The sequence below is a fragment of the Lonchura striata genome, chromosome 5 (assembly GCF_050655825.1).
Source record: "Lonchura striata isolate lonStrDom1 chromosome 5, ASM5065582v1, whole genome shotgun sequence".
Taxonomy (NCBI): domain Eukaryota; kingdom Metazoa; phylum Chordata; class Aves; order Passeriformes; family Estrildidae; genus Lonchura; species Lonchura striata.
This window is the reverse complement of record NC_140707.1, coordinates 63,293,848-63,313,997: the sequence shown is the minus strand read 5'-3', so window position 1 is coordinate 63,313,997 and position 20,150 is coordinate 63,293,848. Positions and strand designations below refer to the sequence as shown.

Sequence of the window (20,150 nt, the reverse complement as noted above, 5' to 3'; positions counted from 1 at the left end):
GGAGAGAGCAGAAGTGTTATCCAACTGTGTGGATGACCAAGAAAATGCATACATTTAAACTCATTGGAAAAAAAAAAAAGAAAAAAAAAGAAAAAAAAAAGAAAAAAAAAAGAAAAGAAAACCTCTCAAAACCGGAGAGCTCCTCAAAAACATTATGCCACAGATTAAAGAAGCAATATTTAATAAAAAATAATGTTGACAGATATTATAAAGATATTTTACATTTTTTTCTCACTCTTTAAACCTGCTTCTGTTTATGACAATTCCTTTCATTACATAGCAGTCATGGATGGACGGATGGCTGGCTGGCTGGCTGGCAAGAAGTATAGACAGACAGCTAAAATACATATATACACATACACACAGTGGTATATAGACACATGAGCTCAGGTAATTCTTTTTCAAACATCAAGTAGCTCCAGCACAATTATTTGTGTCATTCTGGTTATGCCCAGCATGTCCCACCAGAATTACTACCTCACAATGTCACTCTTCCACTGCTCTCCTTCAGGACAAAAGCTGCGCACGCCCTCCCGGTACAGCAGCGCCCGCTGCTCGCTCAGAGCCCACACCACATTATTTCTGGATGTGACCTGTGACAGTGGACAAGGGCAGTCAACCTTTACTGCTCGGGCACAAGGACGATCCACACTCAGGCCTAGAAATCAGAAAATGAGGACTGCTTTACAAACTTTGGCTTTTTGAAACAAAAAGTATAGAGATAAAGCAACTCAATAAAAGAAAATGCAGAAGGGAATCTCCTTGACATGCTAACATTTGTCATTTGATCACAATTTCCTTGAGTGACTGTTCTGCCTATAAACTACTAATAATCTCCTCTAATACAGCTGATGTTACATGTTAAACAAGACACTGTACATCCTTCAACATCCTGCACAGTGCATGTCCAGTCCTGTCATTTCTGTTCCTTTTCTCCCTCTAGTGTCAGCACCAGGAATCTCCATTTATAAAACCTCTATTAGAGCTGACAGAAGTGTCAAAGAAAAAGCCAGTAATGGAAGAACTTTTGCCCAAAACGTGCCAGGGAGAGACGCAACCTGATCTGAGTAGTGACAGCAGAGCAATTGCAAAAGAGCATGCCACAGTGTGTAGTACTGAAAGGAGCAGAGAGGTTCTGGTAGATTTACAGGCAGTTTGCACACATTTCTACATCTAATCTACAGGAACATGTCTTCTTTATGATTACAGTGAAGCTTGATTTACACATATGAAACTGCATATGAAACATCTCAGGAGACACAGCTTTTGTTTCATCTCCTCATGCTGCCAAAGCCAGTATGAACAGACTCACGTGTATTATATATTCTAGACTAACAAGAACACTCATTTCTAAACCTCTGAGCACACACTTTTGTTATAAATGTTACAAAAGACAGTGAAGGGAATGAAAAGATCCTGGAGAAACAATTTTCACTGGCTGCCTCTCATTAGGAAGACTGATACACTGAGAATTTATTTTTTGCATCAAAAGACAAATTTTGCAGCCTAATAACAGCAGAATGTAAGCTGACAGAATCAAACCAATCTCTCAAAGGGAGGAAAAATATTGATTCAAAACTCCACAGAGCCTTGTATGATAAGCATCCAAAATTTACTCTCCATCACCACTATCCATGCCTGTCGGCAGTATGCATGTGACCATGGGCAGGTCACTTGATTTTTCTGGGACTACTAAACTAAAAAAAAAAACCAACAACTTTAATAGAGTGTCTTTGAAACAATGCTGTGTACTTAAAACAGTTTTCTTAATCACAAAAAATTTTTGCATTGTGCTACAGTAACTAAACCTAAAAGAGAAATTACGAGAGTACCAAAATTAAATGAAAGGTAAATGAGAATTTTGATAGCCACTCAACATGGTGTCCTGTTTCTATACTTCTTATGCAGTTTGCCCTTAACCCAGTCCTCCATTCACCAGTAATTCCTTCATCATGTTATTGGTAATTTTTCCTTAAAAATTCAGCTCTCTGTGCAAGCCTCACATGCCCGAAAGTCCTTGATACTTTTCTACCCTTAACTCTAAAATTAGTACTACCATCCTTCATCCTAGCTGCTTGCATTTAGCCTGAATATTGTTTGCGTAACACCTTCCAAATACATCCTCTTCTATTCACTGAAGAACTTTAAAGCCACGACTTCAAAGCTGCCACTAAACTAGCCCTTCTTTCCAGTTTGTGCCTCATTCACATCCAGGAAGAAAGCAGCTACAGATTCCTGCTCCACAGTCCATTCTAGGCCCCCATGGCTTTGCTTTCCCTATCACATAAACATATACCACTTGTCTATACTTCCAAAGCACTTCACCATCTGTCTCAGAATACCTTCCTGTCATTAGCAAGTGGTAACTCTTACCTTCCAGAGATCTGCACTTTTCAAAACACAAAGCTTCTACATTTCCCTATTCTGCCCACTGAAGGCTGAGCTGTTTCACTGCACCATACCACTTTCAAAGCAGGGATATTATTTTGATATTTTCTATAATCCCTTTCCATTCATCTCCATCCATCTCATATCTTCCTCATGCCATAAATTCTCTGTACTGTATGTACTCCACTTGGCACACACAAAACAAGTGGCCATGAACTGGCTTTCCCATTCTCCTAATTACACAAAATCTCACCATTGTTTCCAAGTGTTTCTCAAGATAAAAAGGTTTCATTATGTCCTGGCTGTGGACAACATTTATAGCAAATTGTCATCATCCAACAGACTTGAAATCTAGTAATCTCAGCCCACAAAAATTCAAGGAGCCTGCAATTAATTCAGGTACCTGTTTGCAGATACAGATCTCCATTTGTTCTGATAATCCAGGCAGTGTCATCACTTAGAGCTACAAATACAGCCTGGGGTAAAGCCTCATACCAGTGCCGTTTTCCTTTTATAGTTACTTTTCCACAGGCAAAAGCTTTGTTAGTCTTCTGTTCAATCTTCCAGAGAAGAGCCCCTGTAAGAGAAGCAAAGAACACAACAGCACTCAGTAATTACTGCAACAGTCACAGGTGACATGTTCTAGCTACATCTAAACTAATAGGAGGGGAAAAGCAAATCATAGCATTAAACAAAAATGCAAGTTTAAAAAGCCCTTACAATTTTTTTTAAAAGCGAGACCAGAACAGTAACTGACTTCTAAGATATAATAATATCTTAAAAAAATAAAACCAAATGGAACTCCAAGCTTAACTGCTGGCTTGCACCAGAACAGTACATTGTCATATTAATTTCCTTTGAATGATTACACACAGTTGCATTTAATTCCATTTCGACATGTTGTGGTTAACATGCTCCCAGCATTAATGCATCCATGGCAAACTGTGGATGCTAGAAACTTCCACAGATTCAGAGAAAAGCTGGGTGAATTCCTGGAACTGAAGGATAAGAAATGCAGAGGAACAACCTTTTCGCCCCAGCAATTTGAGCCACCAACAAATGTAGCCTGAAACTACCAAGGGCAAATATGACACACATCCATGCCGTTCACTTTTCTGCTCGGACCTGTTGGACCACTTTTAAGGGTAAGATACTGAGCTGGATTAACCCACACTTTCAACTACTGCAACTGAAATTGTTTTGGCTACAGAAAAGCTCAGCTACAGATCAAACAGAATTTTCTTCTTAAAACAGATAGCAAGTCTTCCCCTATAGACAGAAGGGAAGAGCTTTTAGAGATGACAGGGAAGAAAATGTGCTTTTAGAAATGACAGGGAAGAAAAGTAGTGGCAAGGCAGGAGAAAAAGAAACTTTGTATTTTCACTCCAGTCCTGGAACAATCTGGAAGGCCAAAAGTGACGCAAGTTTATAACCAAAACCTGCTTAATTTTAATCCAACATAATCCTCATTCACAACCATCCAGAACAAATACATATGCAAATGTACTAAAACTTCAAAGGTTTTTTTCTTCAGTATTTGAAAAGAAATCAAATCAACCAACCCACACATACACAAAGCCAGTTCTACACTTAGAAGAAAAAGAACTTTAAAATTGTGAATCACAGAATGGTTTGGGTGGGAAGGGATCTTAAAGATCATCTAGTTCCAACCCCCCTGCCAGGGCAGGGACACCTCTCACTTGACCAGATTGCTGAAGGCCTCATCCAGCCTGGCCTTGAACACTTCCAGGGATGGGGCATCCACAGTTTCTCTGGGCAACCTCTTCCTGTGCCTCACCACCCTCACAGCCAAGAACTTCTATAGCTCTGTAACAAAAATCAAGGTTTTGTATAGAAAAGGAGCTCTTTTCTGCCTACCACTAAACTGTTACTTCTGAAGTTCACTTTAACCAGGCAAATAAATGCATGTTGAAAACCTCCCAAAATGCAATGTTAACCTGCTAGAAAGACAGCAACTTAAACCAGAACATGGGATGCACAGGTAGTGAAGATGCAGTCATACAACTGTGACTATTCAAAAAAAACCAAACAAAAAGGAATCCAAACCAACACACTACTTTTACATGAAACAAGCCCTAAACAACCAAGTTTCTGGAAGCAATTGATTTGAAAAAAACAAACAATGAACTGCCTGTGTGGAAATTACATATGCACTCAACTATGTATGTAACCTGATAAAGATGACAAGTTTTACCTGATTAAATAATAACATACAAAAACCCCAAAACAACAACAACAACAACAAAAAAAAAAAAAAAAAAAAAAAAAAACACAAAAAAAAAACAACCAAAGAAAAGGCCCAAGTCTATCCAAGTTTTATATTTACAAGGCAACAGTGCAGCAGAAGCCAACCTACCTGAAGGGGAAACTGCCACTTGCTGGACTCCATCCTCAAACTTCTGCCAGCGCAGCCCGGCCGCAGGGAGGGGACTGCAGTACAGGCTGCCTCGGTAGTCCAGGCACCAAATGTATTTTTCTGAGACAACCAGGCTCAGGATGCCATATCCAGGGCCAGAGTATCCCATCCAGCTCTCTGCAAACTAAAAACTGTAGAGTCAGAACAGTGTCAGGTGTCCTCAAACTGCATAAAAACTGTGTATATAAGAACAGCAGCTCCCACGTTCTGATTTTAAAAAAGCTAAACTTAAGTACTTTAATCAATGAATAAATTTGCCTTGTGTAAAATAAAACTACATCTGCCACTGTTCTCTAAGGCTGTATGTGCACAATGAGACTGCTCAAACAACAGGTTTCACAAAAAAATAAACCCCTCCACCCCATCATCCAAAGAAGGAATATATAAAAATGTACAGTCTGCCTGTACTCCAGGAAATTATTAATTGTCTAGGAAGTGATGAGCAAAGGCAACAAGATAGCTGAAGGGCAGAGACAGCTGAATATCCAACTCTGGTACTCTCTGTATGGTAGAGGAACCACGTCTTGCAGAAATCTGGTTTAGTCTGCTCTCTTAAATTTTGATTGCTTGCATGAGGTGAACTCAAGCACTGAATACATTACCAGGGGAGGTTTCTGAACATGACAGAGTGTAAGAATGCCATAACCTGAAATAAAAATCTTCTGCACTTTGGGCTGCAGTTGTCAGTAGGTAGGACACCATCAACTTAGAACTCAACCTTTATGAATGAATATTTGGTTGATCTCAATACAGATCTAAAAGAAACAATATTCCCCACCCTACAAGAACTGCATCTCCTTCTTAAGACTTCTGCTAAAAGTCCCAATGATTCTGGCAATTTTGCAGATTTTACAATTAACTTTAGTAATTATTTTCTATAGTATCTATGAGGATTACTCACAAAGTAACTATGGAGGAAAGAGGAATAACAGAAGAAGGAAACTGTCAACATTTTAAACAGTACTAACTACTGCAGGCTAGGGGGCAAAGACTAATCCTTATTCTGTGTACTTAGAATTAAAATAATCCTTAAGCAGAAGCCAGCCATGTGAGATAATTAGCATTAATTCTTAATGAAGTCAGCTGAATTTGGGAACAGCATCATACAGAATTAGGACTACTGGAGATCCAAACAAGCAGCAGCCTTTGAGCGTGACTGGGTTTTACTCTTCACTCTATAATGGATGGGTTTCTAGCAGCATTTTTGTTGAGCTGGGAATAATATAGGCAAAACAGCTTCTTTGCATTGCAAGAACACATCACCCACTTTGAAGTCAGATACATCACATTTTTTAAGAGTTACAACACGTACTGTTGCTTGGCTTTATACTTTACTTGTGTATTGAATCAAGTAAAAAAAAATTGCTCTCCTAAAGATGTAAAGGACAGTAATTGCAGGAATGTTTCTTTTCAAAAGCTGTTTCTTTTTAATGTTAAAGATACTTTAATTAAACTGAAAAGAAATACCTGATCAGATTTTAACAGCACCATTTCATCTAGGCTTATCTTGGCTACATCCTGTGCACCAGGCACAGCACCAACTTCAGGCATGCTGGTCTCTGAGGATGAATATGGTAATCCATGTCCATAAATATCCTCTTCATCACTTGAGGCAGATTTTTCAATCTTACTTTCATAAGTGTTTGCTACCCTTTCAGCAGTGCTAGTACTACATTTAGCTTTGATTGCACTTTCAAAATTCCAGCCAGAAATGGAACAGTTATCTGAATGAACATTGTCAGAGATGTCACACTGGAGTGCAGAAGGGTCTGACAGAGCACTGTGGATTAGAGAGAGCTGCTGCTGGTCTTCCTCACCAGTTTCATCACTTTCCTTTGGTGTCAGGGACGTCTGGACACCAAGTATACTGTCACATTCCAAAAACATCTGGTCTGTAAGGTCTGGATCTTCAGAAGATTTTTCATTATCCTGCAGCTTCATTTTATCCAAGTCTTCATCTATTTTACACAATGTAGGAAAATCCTGCTCCTCCTCCTCCTGGCTCAGTTTTCCAGGAGAGCATTCATTGCTTGCAGAAACCACACCACCATTACATTCACCACCAACACTGCTTGTCAAGTCTTCTGTGAGCATCAGAGGAGATGCAGACATCAAAATATCTATAACAGCTGAAGTACCCATGCCACTGTCACTGTTTGGAAATTTCTGTAAATCAGCCACATCTCCATTTTCTTCATTAATTAGTACATTTGCTGACTCAGGAGACTGCAGGACACTGAAAGTTTCAGAACCATTATCTTCTTGCAAGACTGTATGGGACTCCATACTGAACATACTTTCCTGATCTGGAGATCCAGTACTCAAATGATCAATGCTGCCACTCATTATGCTGGAAGTCATGGAAAAGGAGTCTGCATTCAAGGAATGTGGACTGTCACCAGAAAGCTGACGCTCATAAATTGGTGTGCCTTCCAGAGAGCTGTGGTTTCTCCTTGTTCCACTTTCTGTCATCACACACACACACACATGAAAAAAAGGGAGAAAAGCAATATTAATAAAATTTATTAAATCCCAGTGCCAAGAAAGAAATTAAAATATTTTTAGAACTGGAAGAAGAACAAAGCTAAGTCTAAATTTTAACCATACTGAATATTTTTCAACTTTAACATTAAATGATACATAGAAAGCCAAAAAAAGTCTTAATACAGTAAACAATTTAAAAAACTGAGTACTCACACTACTTCATCAAACTAAAGAAGATGGATAAGAAAGACACTGCCAAATATTCTGAATAGGATGAATAGATATTACACATTTCCAACATAAAACTGGATACAGAGTCCACTGTATGGTCCCATTAACGAATACATTAGAACTCAAAGCATGTTCACATGAAGCAAAACAAAAGAAACAAACTCCTAACACATCTAAAAAGACTTAATCAATTTATCACATTTAAAGATTTCCATCTTAAACAGAAATGGCTCATCACAAGCCCTCAGCAATTTCAGAAGCACAACACCACAGTATACAGGAAGCCTACCAAACACGGACTCTTTCATGTAACGTGCTCTAACAATGTGCAGTGTCAGGGAAATCTCTGCTCCACCTACCCTGCTTCTTCTTTTTTTTCTTTTTCACCTTAATTGGCTTTACAATAAGTTCTTGATCAAAATCTTCAGAGCTGATGGTGCTGAACCGCTGTGAAGAAAGTTGACCTTCTCTCTGAGCTTCTGGAAGTTGGTCTGCACACATCATAAAGCTCGAGCCACTGTCCACAGAGTTCACAGAGCTGCTCCTGCTCCGTGATTCGCTTACTACAGAGCAGCCCCTTTTCCTGACTTCATTGCTCAAGTCTCCCACTCTATCAAAACTTTTCTCTGATAGTGTTGGAGTTTCCAGATCATCTTTCACTGAAGAAGAAGTGCCAGTTTTATCACCAGTAACTGAATGGGAAGTAACCATTTTTTTTTCTGTTTCCACTGAAGGGCTGGATGATACAGATGAAACTACTGATGACGGGGTCAGCAATTTAGGACTTGTATCTGTTAAAGGATTTGACAATTTTGAATTCACATCTGAAATTGTCCAAAAGAAAAATAAAACTACAAATACTAGTTCAAGTGTAAATGCTAGCATCAAATGAATAGGGGCATAATTTCAGAGAGTATTGAATGAAAAGAATATTTATGAAAAGAAAAACTTCTAAGCTAACAACATTTAAAAATAAATACCTGTGTGCCCACATGCACACTATAAACTTCCTGTAAATTAATCTTTTAGAAAGCACTTCCCCCAAATCCTGTATCAAACTTCTAGTAGCAAAATTTTGAATTTATGTAAAAGGAATAGTACAGGTCTGCAGCTTTGGAAGATCCAATTCTATCACATACTGAAGTGCCATCCTATATTCTTTAACTTCTTCATTCAAACATTCAGTAGCTTTAAAAAAAATCAAGGAAAATTATCAGGTAAATCACTGCAGTGATTAGCAGAAAATACACTTCTAAAGGTTCCTTTCAAACTATACTTGAAAGTTGAGATTAAAACATAGACAGTCTCTAGAGGTTTGTGAGTAAAGACCTGCCTAAAAGACTAAAGCTATTGCCAACATGCAATGACAAGAAAGTTCTTCAGCACTGAATGAGATTTCATAGCATATTTATTAGCATTTTGCTAAAACAAAGCTGAGATGGAGTATTTAAATGGATTAGTAGCCCCTTTTAAAGAGCTCTAGTAACATAAATATTTAACTCAGATGGCAACAAGTATGAAAGAGTCAAATTATTTCTGGAAGTTTAGTGAGCATTCTTTGGATTTATTTGCCAATTCTTTCTTTTTCATTGCTAGGAAGGCTGAGATTTCCCCTGGAACATGGCTGGTGACAGGTGGCACAGAATCAAAGTATTCAGGTGTTGAGACTTATCCTGAAGTGATAACCATGATCAGGAATCCAGACTGCTTCAGCATGATGGTTCAGAATGAGCTCTCAAATGCACAGATTAGAGATGCCTCATTAGGTTAATGCTGACCCACTCTCAAAAAAGGCAAGCATATTTAATTTCTTAATGCCCTCATTCTCACTGCAGCCAAAAGAGAAGCTCAGATAAGCAGATAAACCAGATCTCTAAATATAACCTATCAAAACAGATGAGTAACTCTACAGGACCTGGCAGGTTTTTGCAATAATGTGAAGGGATTTGTCTGAGGTTTAATGTGTTTCAGTTTTGTTGGTTCTGGCTTTTTGTTATTAAGAAAGTACAATAGGACCATATTCCATGATGTAAACACTAATTTATACACACTAAATTTACTAATTTCTACATAGTAAGCTTACTAATCTATACAAACCTATTGATGACAGTCCTTCAGGTCTATTGGAAATTCTTATTATGTCTCTATCTCCCTTTAAGAGAAAAATCTCGTTATTGGTACAGGACACAGACACAATATCACCATATCCTTCCAAGCCACCAATCAAAGCCTGTAAAGAGTCAGCAGAGAAAGAAATAATTGGCATTAGATTAACACAGTGTTTGCACAACATGGTACTCTTAACAAAAGCATTCACTGGATTTTAATCAACATAAACAATACAGGCTAAAAATTTTTATCTTATCAAAAAAAAAAAAAAAAGAAAGAAAGAAAAAAGAAACTGAAAATAACTCTTTAATCATGATGCAACTTCATTTTTATACTAATTTAAATTCTGCAGATCCATTCTTTGTCCAACCAAAGGCAACTAAATATAACAACTTAAGCAATATACAATTTGGTGGCAGAAGGGAAACACAGTATGAATATTTAATATCATTTAGACAAAAATATACTGGCTTGTTTGCATTCATATGCATTTTTAAGACAACAAAATAGCTAACACTTCACTGTATGCCAAATAAAAGGTAATACATCTTTTTTTAAGACACCAACAGTGGTAGAAGACAAATCGGCATATTTTATAGGCCTAAAATATCTTTCTGCACTAATTCCTAGACTGTAGGTTTCTATATGTTTCACTAAGCATCAGAATTATTTATGATGTTAACACCTTAACTGAAAGCTTTAAATATATGCAATTTTCATAAACAACATAGTGAGTTAGTTGGTGAGTATATCATTGCAATGACAACGTGAGACAATAAATAATCATTTTCTTCATTTTATATAGGGATTTAAATCACAGCCATAGAATGTATAACCAAAACAGAGCCTCATAGCATAGCATGAACAAAAACACAGAAGAAAAAATATGCAGCCACAAGATTTATCTACCTGGTTCACAGTATCTAGTAAATAGATGCTGTATTCATTCCAGGTCAGGACCCATCCTTCTTGGAAAAAGCATGAGACAAGCCCAAGGTGTTTCTCTGGAGAGCTGTAACTTCCTCTGTCAGGTGGTTCTAAACGAGGATACAGTTCAAAAGTTTTTATCCCTCCAGCAAATACATCTTTCAATATGAACGTGGCCTGAACAGTCCCATGAACATCAGACTTCCACAGACGAAGCCCAGGTCTGGCAGCAAATAGTGTCAAGTCACTCTGTTTACACAGGCCAGGTATAAAACATGCTCCAAATTTGCCAGTGCTAAAATGCAAAAGAATTTATTTTAAAAGCTATATACTCAACTTAGGAACAATATAAAAACTAATGGCACAAATTCACAACTACAAATTATCAAGTCTTTGATTAAAATATTCAGTCAAATGTCAGAAGTACAAATTTAGTTACAATGAGACATGAGCAGTAATTCCAAATAACAAGTTTCCCCTTAGCTTTGGATGTCAGACACTACATCAACTAAGCAAGTTAAATGACTCCTCCTAATAAGCTTTCATAGCCTTAATGCCACTCTGTCCATCTCAGAAACATCCTATTATGCACTCTTTCTTCTCCCAGAATTAATAAAAGCCAAGCAAAACACTACAAACTGATGCTAAGAAACTGTCAGCCTTTGCTTGCAAGAAGCATGGAACAGACCTCAGCTGTTAAACCCTTCATTTCACAGAAACACCATTACTATCATCCAAGAAAACCTTCACATATAAGATGGGCCTTGATATTCCTCTTACTATTCATATCCCTGAAACCCGAAACATCATAAAGCCTCTTTCAAGGGTAAATTTCCTCAGAGAAATATCCAGTCATGCTGTTCTATGACCGGGTTCCCTTTTCCTTACCCAAGAGGCATTACCTAAGAGAAGATATCAAGGCCACACAAGAGGTTCCTAGTCTTTAACTCAAATTTAAGTGCTTACTATACATTCTCCCTATTAACTCACTTCAGTGCATAAGAAAAACGGGGATGGCGACTTGCTTTTTGCATCACATATTACATCACCCATTAGACAGACTTGATTACAATGCTTGCTCACTGCAAGTCACAGTAAACCAAGAGGGACTGCAGAGGAAGTTTGGCAGTGTTTTCAGCTAAATATTTTTGCCTAATAGTGCTTGAAAATATGATCGTGACAGACTTGCAACCACATACTTTCTAAATAGGTAAAATTGTCATTTCATGTTTGATCACACACAGCTATTGTAACTAGCTTTTTATGAGCAGACTGCTGTGTTTTATTAATTTTACTGCCTAGATCATGCTGTCTGTAATTCACTTTGAAATGTAAGAATTAATAGATGAGCCCGCATCAGGATTTTATGAGGGTTACTTTTTTCTGGGCTGTGTTCCAACTTGGTTGACGGATTTCTCTTCTGTGTAAAAAAGCAGAGTCCTCTGTAAAGTAGAGACAAGCAGCACCTTCTGGTTGTAATCCAACTGGACAATCGAAGATGGCTCTTCCAATACAAGGCTGGAGTTGCAAATACCCTTTCAAAGACACACACAATTCACAAGAGTCAAACCCTCCTAAAAATACAAGGTGGTAACTAACACTTCAAAGAAATTTATAAGCCCAAGAGAAAAAAAAAGAAAATAAAAAGCTTTTGTACTCCTGTTGCATGAAATTCACTTAATGAATATGGACTTAATTTACATAGGCAAGAAGAAAGATTGTGTGTGACACACTATGAAATGTAGTGTCTCTTGTAATATTAGCTAATACTTTTCTCTTGAAATCAACAGAAACTTTTCTCCCATTTAAAAATTCAAGTTAGCATTAAATTTGTTAACATCTCAGATCTGTATTAACTAACAAAATGTGAGAAAAATTCCATTTACTGGTAACATGCAACTCAGCCAGCAGCACCCAGATGTTACCTTCATTCTACACTCTAGACTGAGATGCTGAACAATTCTGGGAGAAGTACTTCACCAATAGAGCCACATCAGTCAAAAATACCCCTTCCAAACAAAAGAGAAAGTACTGGCTGAAAGTTGAAGAAAGATTTGATAGTTATTTCATGAAAAATGAGAAGGATCACTACTTCTTTTAAAATGCATTACCTTTTAAAAAAGATAAGGCAGTTCTGAAAGATACCCAATGGTTGCCTCGCTGGGTGTGCACACACTGGGCCAAGTGTACACATACCAATAAAGCCATCCAACTAAACACGTAACACTACGCAATTAAGTAACTGCTAAATATTTAAACATACAAGCATCCTTTCAGGAAGTGCAAATGTGAATTAAGGTCTCTGTAACAAACGCTCACCTGGTCTAGGTCTAGTGCAGAGTAGACAATTTTTCCTTTGTCATCTCCAGAGAATAATTTCATTCCATTGGGACTCCAAGCTAAAGCTGTAATGCTGCTTTTGTGGATGCCAGCAACATCAAATCTGCGAAGCTGTGAAACAGTAACAAAGCAATAGAAGAATGAGCTGAAGAGAAAATGGATGCACAAAGCCTAATAATCAGTGGCTCCTAATTGGTTAAACTTAAGATCAAGTACAAAAGTGTGGGTCCTTCTAAAGTTTATTTAGCACAGAAATCCTGTAACAATTCAAAACCCCACTCCACCAAAGAGATCAGCCAATTATATTACACACCAGAAATCTCTCAGAAACATATTTGATTAAATACATCTTCTGTCAAAGCATGTTTTAATATTTCTGTTTTATGAGCTTAACATACAAAGCCTAAAACATAATAACAGCTATTTCATCAGGCAAGATTGGCTGGGTTTCACTCTCACAAAGGATCACAGTAACATTCTACTAGAACTGGCCATATTAGACCTCACAGAGATTTAGGCAACTGAAAATATTTACCTGTTTGTTCCTTCCAGGTAAGGAAGACACAAGCTGGAAAACTGCAACCCGACCTGAGGCTGTACCAACAGCAACCAGATCATCAAAACAACTCAATAGCTTTACAAAAGTTATAGATTCACACCTCCCCTGTTGAAACAAACCATACAAAGAACTCACAAGTTAATGAGACACCAACAGAGAGCTCAATTCTGAGCATTTCAGCTTCATCAGCAGAGACAACAGTGAAAGTTAGTATTTACCTCAAAATTGTATTTTTTCATCTGGTTTATGTGTCTGCAGTAGAGATAAAGCATTCCAATGCTGCTTCCCACAGCAATGTAATCTCCATTGGTATCAAGTGCTGTGAGGTAAACCACAATAGAGCGAAAGCCTTTCTGGATCTTTGTAGGAATGGCATTGAGGAGATAATACAAGGGACAAAATTCCTTAAATATAACTGGTGAAGCCACAGATGCCATAGCAAGGATTTGCATCAGCAATTTTAAGGCTGAAATAAACACATCTACATGACCACATAAGGAGATCTGAAAGACAAAAGCTAAAGACATGTCATTACCTTGTGTGGAGAGTAAAAGGTAAACAGACAGTCACAATCTAGCAAAAAAAGAAAAAAAATTCTCAGATTTTGTTTTGCATAAAGAAAAAGCAAGTTAAACTCTTGTAGTGAATATAACCTATTCTTAGAAGAAACTTTTCTTACCAAAAAGAGTAAGTTCAGCTAACATAATAAAGATGTATAGTAACCACTAAATATGGGATAACCACTTTGTATTGCATCTGCAAATTTGTCAAAGTTGAGTTGAAATGCAGTGTTTCTTTTCATCTGCCTAGTGAAAAAGCCATAAGGACTCTGACACTGACCAATCCATGTGATGTACTTCATCTTTCTGCAGCCTCTATCCTCAATCCAGTGCCAAGAGCATGGGATACTCCCTGTGCCAGACAGCGCTGTAAGATCAAAGCAACAGACCAGCACTTGTGCTCCACTCCTTAATGTCCCACAGCCCAAGAAAAAACACAGCTGAGAATCAGTTCAGCTAGAGCTACATCTGCTATACATTCAAATAGCAACCAAACAATTAGAATTATGTGGGAAGGGCTGAGTAAAAACTTAAAAACTCCTATTTTGACAGACACAGGAAAATATCCATGTGGCAACTGAATTTAGAAAGATAAGGAGTAAACAGGAAAAAAGTACCATATGTCCAGGTTTCCTTTCATGGATAAGAAAATAATTTCATGCTTGTGAGCCATACTGTAAATATACTTAGGGGAGACTATCTATGAATAACAGAAACAAAGAGTCTGTTTGCCTTCTCCAAGAAAAACAGCGTAGTCAGAGCTCATCACAGTAATAACACACTGGCACCTTCAGAAAAAGCTGATCATGAGGAACATAAAAATATTCAAAAAATTTAATTAAACCCAGTAATTTTTCTCATCGCTACAGCCTTGACAAGAACATTTTGCAGCATTAGCTGCTGCTTGTCCTCATGGGTGACTTTGAAACACTGAAATGAAAAGAACCCTTCACTTCTTGTTTTATTTTGCTATGAGCAAGGCCAGTTAACACAATGGTATAGTCTTGCAGTTTTCCAAGACAAGAATTTTGGATATCTGTACACAGGACAGTTTTTTATGGTTGTTTAAGATCTTAACACTGAAGATTTTTTTTATCATCAGCAGAGTTAGAACTTCCTTAGAAAAATAAAAAAGAAGTCTGCAAATTGAAGTTAGAAATGCTTCTATATGCTCACAATTATTCTGTGAAGTACTCCTACTGCAACTTGTGATATGTTCTATTGTGTCTAGTTTTTAATTCTCTAAGGATGGAAAATGTTTTATGTTTGGCAGCTTCATACATTGCTTGCAGTGTGTATCAAACTAGAAAAAAAAAGCTGTTCTAGTTTAATATCTCCATTACTGTGAAAAGCTCTGGTGTCTCAGTTTCCCAGCTGTTTCAGTTATTGTGCAAAAGCATTCAGCACATACACTTTGGCCCCGCAACACTTGCTGTCAATATAAAACTGCACTAAGGCTAAAGGGAGTGTTTGTATGACATTGCCCATGTGCATCATAGACAAGACCACAAGAATAAAGACTGGTTATTTGGCTTATATTTTATCTGCTACAAAAACTGCCAATAACTACACTAGAACTACTACAATTGTTAGAAGTTCCTAACTGTGGTAAATTTTATTGCTTGCCAGAGTTTAGAAGTTAATTCCACTCTCCTCCAATGTTTACAACCTGTCACAATGTATTTAATGAAATATCATAAAGACCAGCTGGTACACGTGTCCAAACTATTTCTGAATGAAGAGTTCCTTCCAGAGATGTTTACTAAGTTAACAGATAACCTTAGCACATCATGACACTTCCACAGTATTTTCACAAACCACTGATTTTCTATCCTATATTTTAAGTCTCCTAACCCTTCCTTCAGCATTTATAGTTAACTAAATATAAAAAGAATCCACTGTTAAAGTCTCATTTGCTGTTCCAAATGTGCTGGTTTGTCACTTCAGTAATTGTATTAGTCAATGGTCTTTTTTTGATTTTCTCTAATGAAATAAAATCCAGTCTTTGTTCTGAGTCTCCCATTTTCTACTCTTCCTCTGTCTAAACTCAACTTCTACCACTACCCAGCTACCGCCTCATGAATTCCACATATTTTGGTTTTTAAGTCCCCTTTGTGACTCTTGCAATTTACATCTGTCAGCATCCAAAGCTGCTCTTGTAGCTGGAACCATCTCACACTCCTCAGTTCCTAGAGGACCTTCCAAGGCCTCAGAATTCATCCTCTTTCTTAGTCTCCACCACTTATTCTTCCAGCTCAACCAAACTATTAAACACAGGGTAACTGATTACCAGCTATGAAAATATGCAAATTTTTATTATCCAGAAAAAGATTTTTCTTCATTCCTCTACAATAACCCTATCTGCTACCTGATGCATCTTTTGAAAGCTTACATTTTATTTTTAAACACAGAAAAAGGAAAGTTTGATAGGGTTTTGTCTTCCCATCCACAAAAAAACACGGGATGAATTATTTCTTGTCACATACTAAGTAAAATTTTAAAACTCTGCTGTTAGATAAGGATTCTCACTCTTCATAAAATGTATATGCAAACTCTGTGGCAAAGTAGTCAAAAAAATAAATTAAGAACAAATTTTGTTCTCTATAACCTATTCACCCTGTCAATCAAAAAAAGGGAAAATTTATTAACTATAATTGCTTGACATTGCACACAAATTAATTTCATCTTGAGTTGTTTACAGACTAACAAAACATTTCTACTGATTGTGTAAAAACATATGAATGATAACTCAAAGCCATACTTTTATTAAAAATACTAGTAGTATTAGGTAATTTTATCCATACTAACCAAATGTATAAGGGACTAGAACATCTACCATTTGGCCTATAGATGCAAAACATCTGCACAAATGCCACAATTCTCTGCTTTGGAGCCTAAAGTCTTTGATATCCCTCTAATGACAGCTGTGTATCACATGTAGTCTGTAACAGTTTTAGGATTAATTGTTATCTGTTTTTCCTACCTCATTAATCAAAAGCAAACAGCAGATATAATCTATTTTCCCAGGCAGATTTTGGAACTGGATGCATGTGTTCAGTCTATGTCAGCCACAGTTACTCTGAAGTACGTATAGAGCAAATCAGCTTGTGCTAAGCAGCTGTCCTGCAGAGATAAAGTGGAGAAAAATACCACATTAAAAACAATCACCAGAGTCCTTCCTTCTCAACTCTCAGACTTCTCAAGTTCTTAAATATTGCATTCAAGGCCATGCTTTGAAAAGTAGCTTTTTAATTTTTTTTTTTTCCTGGTCTTAAAAACTGGAATAAGGCTCAATGCTGCCTAACAGAGGGAACTAAAGTGAGAGATAATCCTGTGGTTCAGCAGACAGGCAGTGCCCAAAGCTTCAGTGCCAGGATATGCCACAGACTGCAGGAAACTAAAGCTGTCACTGCATCTCTCTCAGCCCAAGGGTCCTCTTTGTACTAGAGTGACAACAGCTTCATTTTTTTTTTACATCTTTGACATTAAAACTTACATTTAAGTTTTTTAGAGCACAGACAAACTCCCATATGATCAACAGTCTCTATTCTCAGCTGGATCCTGCCAGCTAAAGAGGAAAGCAGTTTTCTTTTCTAATATTTCTCACACGTTCAGCCCCAGAGCAGGCTACCCCACTGTCACAACTCCAGAGCTTTTCACAGCAGAATGCTGCAGAGCAAAGAACACAAACCCAACCCTGCCAAAGGAGCTCTCCTTCATGTATCCTGCACAAAGGTCATGGTTACCCAATTGACACACACTTGGCTTTACACAGTTCATGAAATGTTGCATTTTTGGCTTGTGAGAAACAGAGCGTTCTCTCTGAAACTTTAAGAGTTTAATAAGGGATAAAAGGGACAATATCCAGTGCTGGGGTGTTTAGCAATATGCCAAAAACACACCGTTAGCTTAAACAATGTTATTATACACTGTAACATTACAGGGGACACACATATTCATAAGAGTTTGCACATATTCAAACATTCCTGTGAGTTTACACATTCTAGGAACTCTTTTGCTTGGTTTTAACTTGTCTGCATGCCATCTTGTAGATCAAATCAATATATTTTATTTCTTCTTGAGGCTCCATTCTGTTGTTTTGACACTTCCTAATAACCAGAGAGTCAGTAGAAAATTTTTCCTCTTGTGTCCTGGTTCTTATCACTGTTATCCTATCATTCAGATAAGATGGTCCACAAATGTGAGAAACAACTTAGCTATTTCACATCATTATCTGAGCTAGTTACACAAAAAAAAACATTATATAGTTTTTATTTAAATATTATGCTAAGGCCTAAGACACAATATATATTTATCACACTATTATTATATAAGCTATATGGTACGTACATAAATTGACAGATTATATTATACAAAAAGCAGTTAAAAAGAAATGCAAATTATACTATATCAGAATATTTGTGACCAATAATAACTTGCAAAACCTAACACATAAATGCAAAAGCCAATAACTACATTTGTCATTTATAATATGGCTCAAATGATGTTTGTTTCTTTTTCCTCCGTGACATAATAAAAAATAAATAACAAAACAAAAAATCTCGGTGAAGAACATGGAAAGGGTAGAAAAGGGGAACCTACAGTTACTGCACATGCTTATAGAAGAGATGGGAAAATTCAGCTGATGGTCTTGTGACACCCTACGAAAACTTCACAGAATCCTAGAATGGTTTGGGTTAGAAGAGACTTTAAAAGAACATCCAGTTCCAACCCTCCTGCCATGGGCAGAGACACCTTCCACTAGACCAGGTTACTCTGAGCTCCATCCCAGCTCACTATGAACACTTCCAAGGATGGAGCACCCACAGCTTCTCTGGGCATCCTGTTTCAGCACCTTGCTACTGTCACAGCGAAGAATTTATTCCTATTATCTAACATAAAGCTGCCCTTCTTTCACTGTGAAGCTATTCCCCCTTGTCTTAACCCCCCCTCCTCAAATGCATTTCTAAAACATATTCTACTGAAACATACTCAGATGTTTCAAACCGCTCCTTCCTAGCAGGAGCCTTCTCGCACCTGTGCGGCTGCAGCCCCCGCCACAGAACAGAGCCAGCGGCTCCCGGCCGGACACCCGCGGGGCTGCCTCGCCTTCCCGCCGGCTTTACCTCGGCTTATGCCGGATTTACCGCCCAGACACAGAGCCCCGGCAGGGCGAGAGCGCCGCAGCCCCTCCAGGTACCAGCGGCCGAGCCCCGCCGGAGCCCGCCCCGAGCCCCCTCACGGAGCCCGCCCCGAGCGCCCTCACGGAGCCCTCAGCGATCCCCCTCACGGAGCCCGCCCCGAGCCCCGTCACGGAGCCCGCCCCGAGCCCCCTCACGGAGCCCGCCCCGAGCCCCCTCACGGAGCCCTCAGCGAGCCCCTTCACGGAGCCCTCAGCGAGCCCCTTCACGGAGCCCGCCCCGAGCGCCCTCACGGAGCCCGCCCCGAGCCCCCTCACGGAGCCCGCCCCGAGCCCCCTCACGGAGCCCTCAGCGAGCGCCCTCACGGAGCCCGCCCCGAGCCCCCTCACGGAGCCCGCCCCGAGCCCCCTCACGGAGCCCTCAGCGAGCCCCCTCACGGAGCCCGCCCCGAGCGCCCTCACGGAGCCCGCCCCGAGCGCCCTCACGGAGCCCTCAGCGAGCCCCCTCACGGAGCCCGCCCCGAGCCCCCTCACGGAGCCCGCCCCGAGCCCCCTCACGGAGCCCGCCCCGAGCCCCCTCACGGAGCCCTCAGCGAGCCCCTTCACGGAGCCCGCCCCGAGCCCCCTCACGGAGCCCGCCCCGAGCGCCCTCACGGAGCCCGCCCCGAGCGCCCTCACGGAGCCCTCAGCGAGCCCCCTCACGGAGCCCGCCCCGAGCCCCCTCACGGAGCGCCGCCCGGAGCGCCGCCCGCAACAGGCGCCCGCGGCAGGCCCCGCTGGCGGCGCCCGGGGAGGGGAGCGGAGCGGGCCCGCCCTCAGCGGTCCCCCCGGCTCCGCTGCACTCACCGCTCCGGGGCGCGGGCTGCGGCTCAGGGAGGGCGGCGGGGAGCGGCGTCGCCGAGCCCCGAGGCGGCGGAGCGGCGGCGGCCGCGGTGCCTGCGCCGCTCGGGGCCGGGCTGGGCGGGGCCGGACGTG

General features: G+C 39.7%; 1 protein-coding gene across 5 annotated transcripts in view; it reads right to left on the bottom strand.

Annotated features, from left to right (window-relative positions):
• Positions 1 to 20,137, bottom strand: part of TECPR2 (tectonin beta-propeller repeat containing 2) — a 41,355-nt gene extending 21,218 nt beyond the window's left edge. For 2 of the 5 annotated variants that reach the window (XR_014955774.1, XM_077783955.2), the window contains exons 1-13: positions 20,022 to 20,137; positions 17,019 to 17,158; positions 13,694 to 13,992; positions 13,452 to 13,580; positions 12,896 to 13,027; positions 11,954 to 12,111; positions 10,559 to 10,871; positions 9,638 to 9,770; positions 7,900 to 8,331; positions 6,293 to 7,290; positions 4,766 to 4,949; positions 2,792 to 2,965; positions 478 to 658 (exon numbers count right to left, since the gene is read on the bottom strand). Coding sequence is in view for 4 of the 5 variants with exons in the window: in XM_077783955.2 (XP_077640081.2) it covers positions 478 to 658; positions 2,792 to 2,965; positions 4,766 to 4,949; positions 6,293 to 7,290; positions 7,900 to 8,331; positions 9,638 to 9,770; positions 10,559 to 10,871; positions 11,954 to 12,111; positions 12,896 to 13,027; positions 13,452 to 13,580; positions 13,694 to 13,927 (3,068 nt within the window). In the remaining variant the exon portion in view is untranslated. The remainder of the gene's footprint in view (positions 1 to 477; positions 659 to 2,791; positions 2,966 to 4,765; positions 4,950 to 6,292; positions 7,291 to 7,899; positions 8,332 to 9,637; positions 9,771 to 10,558; positions 10,872 to 11,953; positions 12,112 to 12,895; positions 13,028 to 13,451; positions 13,581 to 13,693; positions 13,993 to 17,018; positions 17,159 to 20,021) is intronic. The other 3 variants (XM_077783956.2, XM_085580758.1, XM_077783957.2) reach the window with 3 other exon arrangements.
• Positions 20,138 to 20,150: the final 13 nt, after the last annotated feature.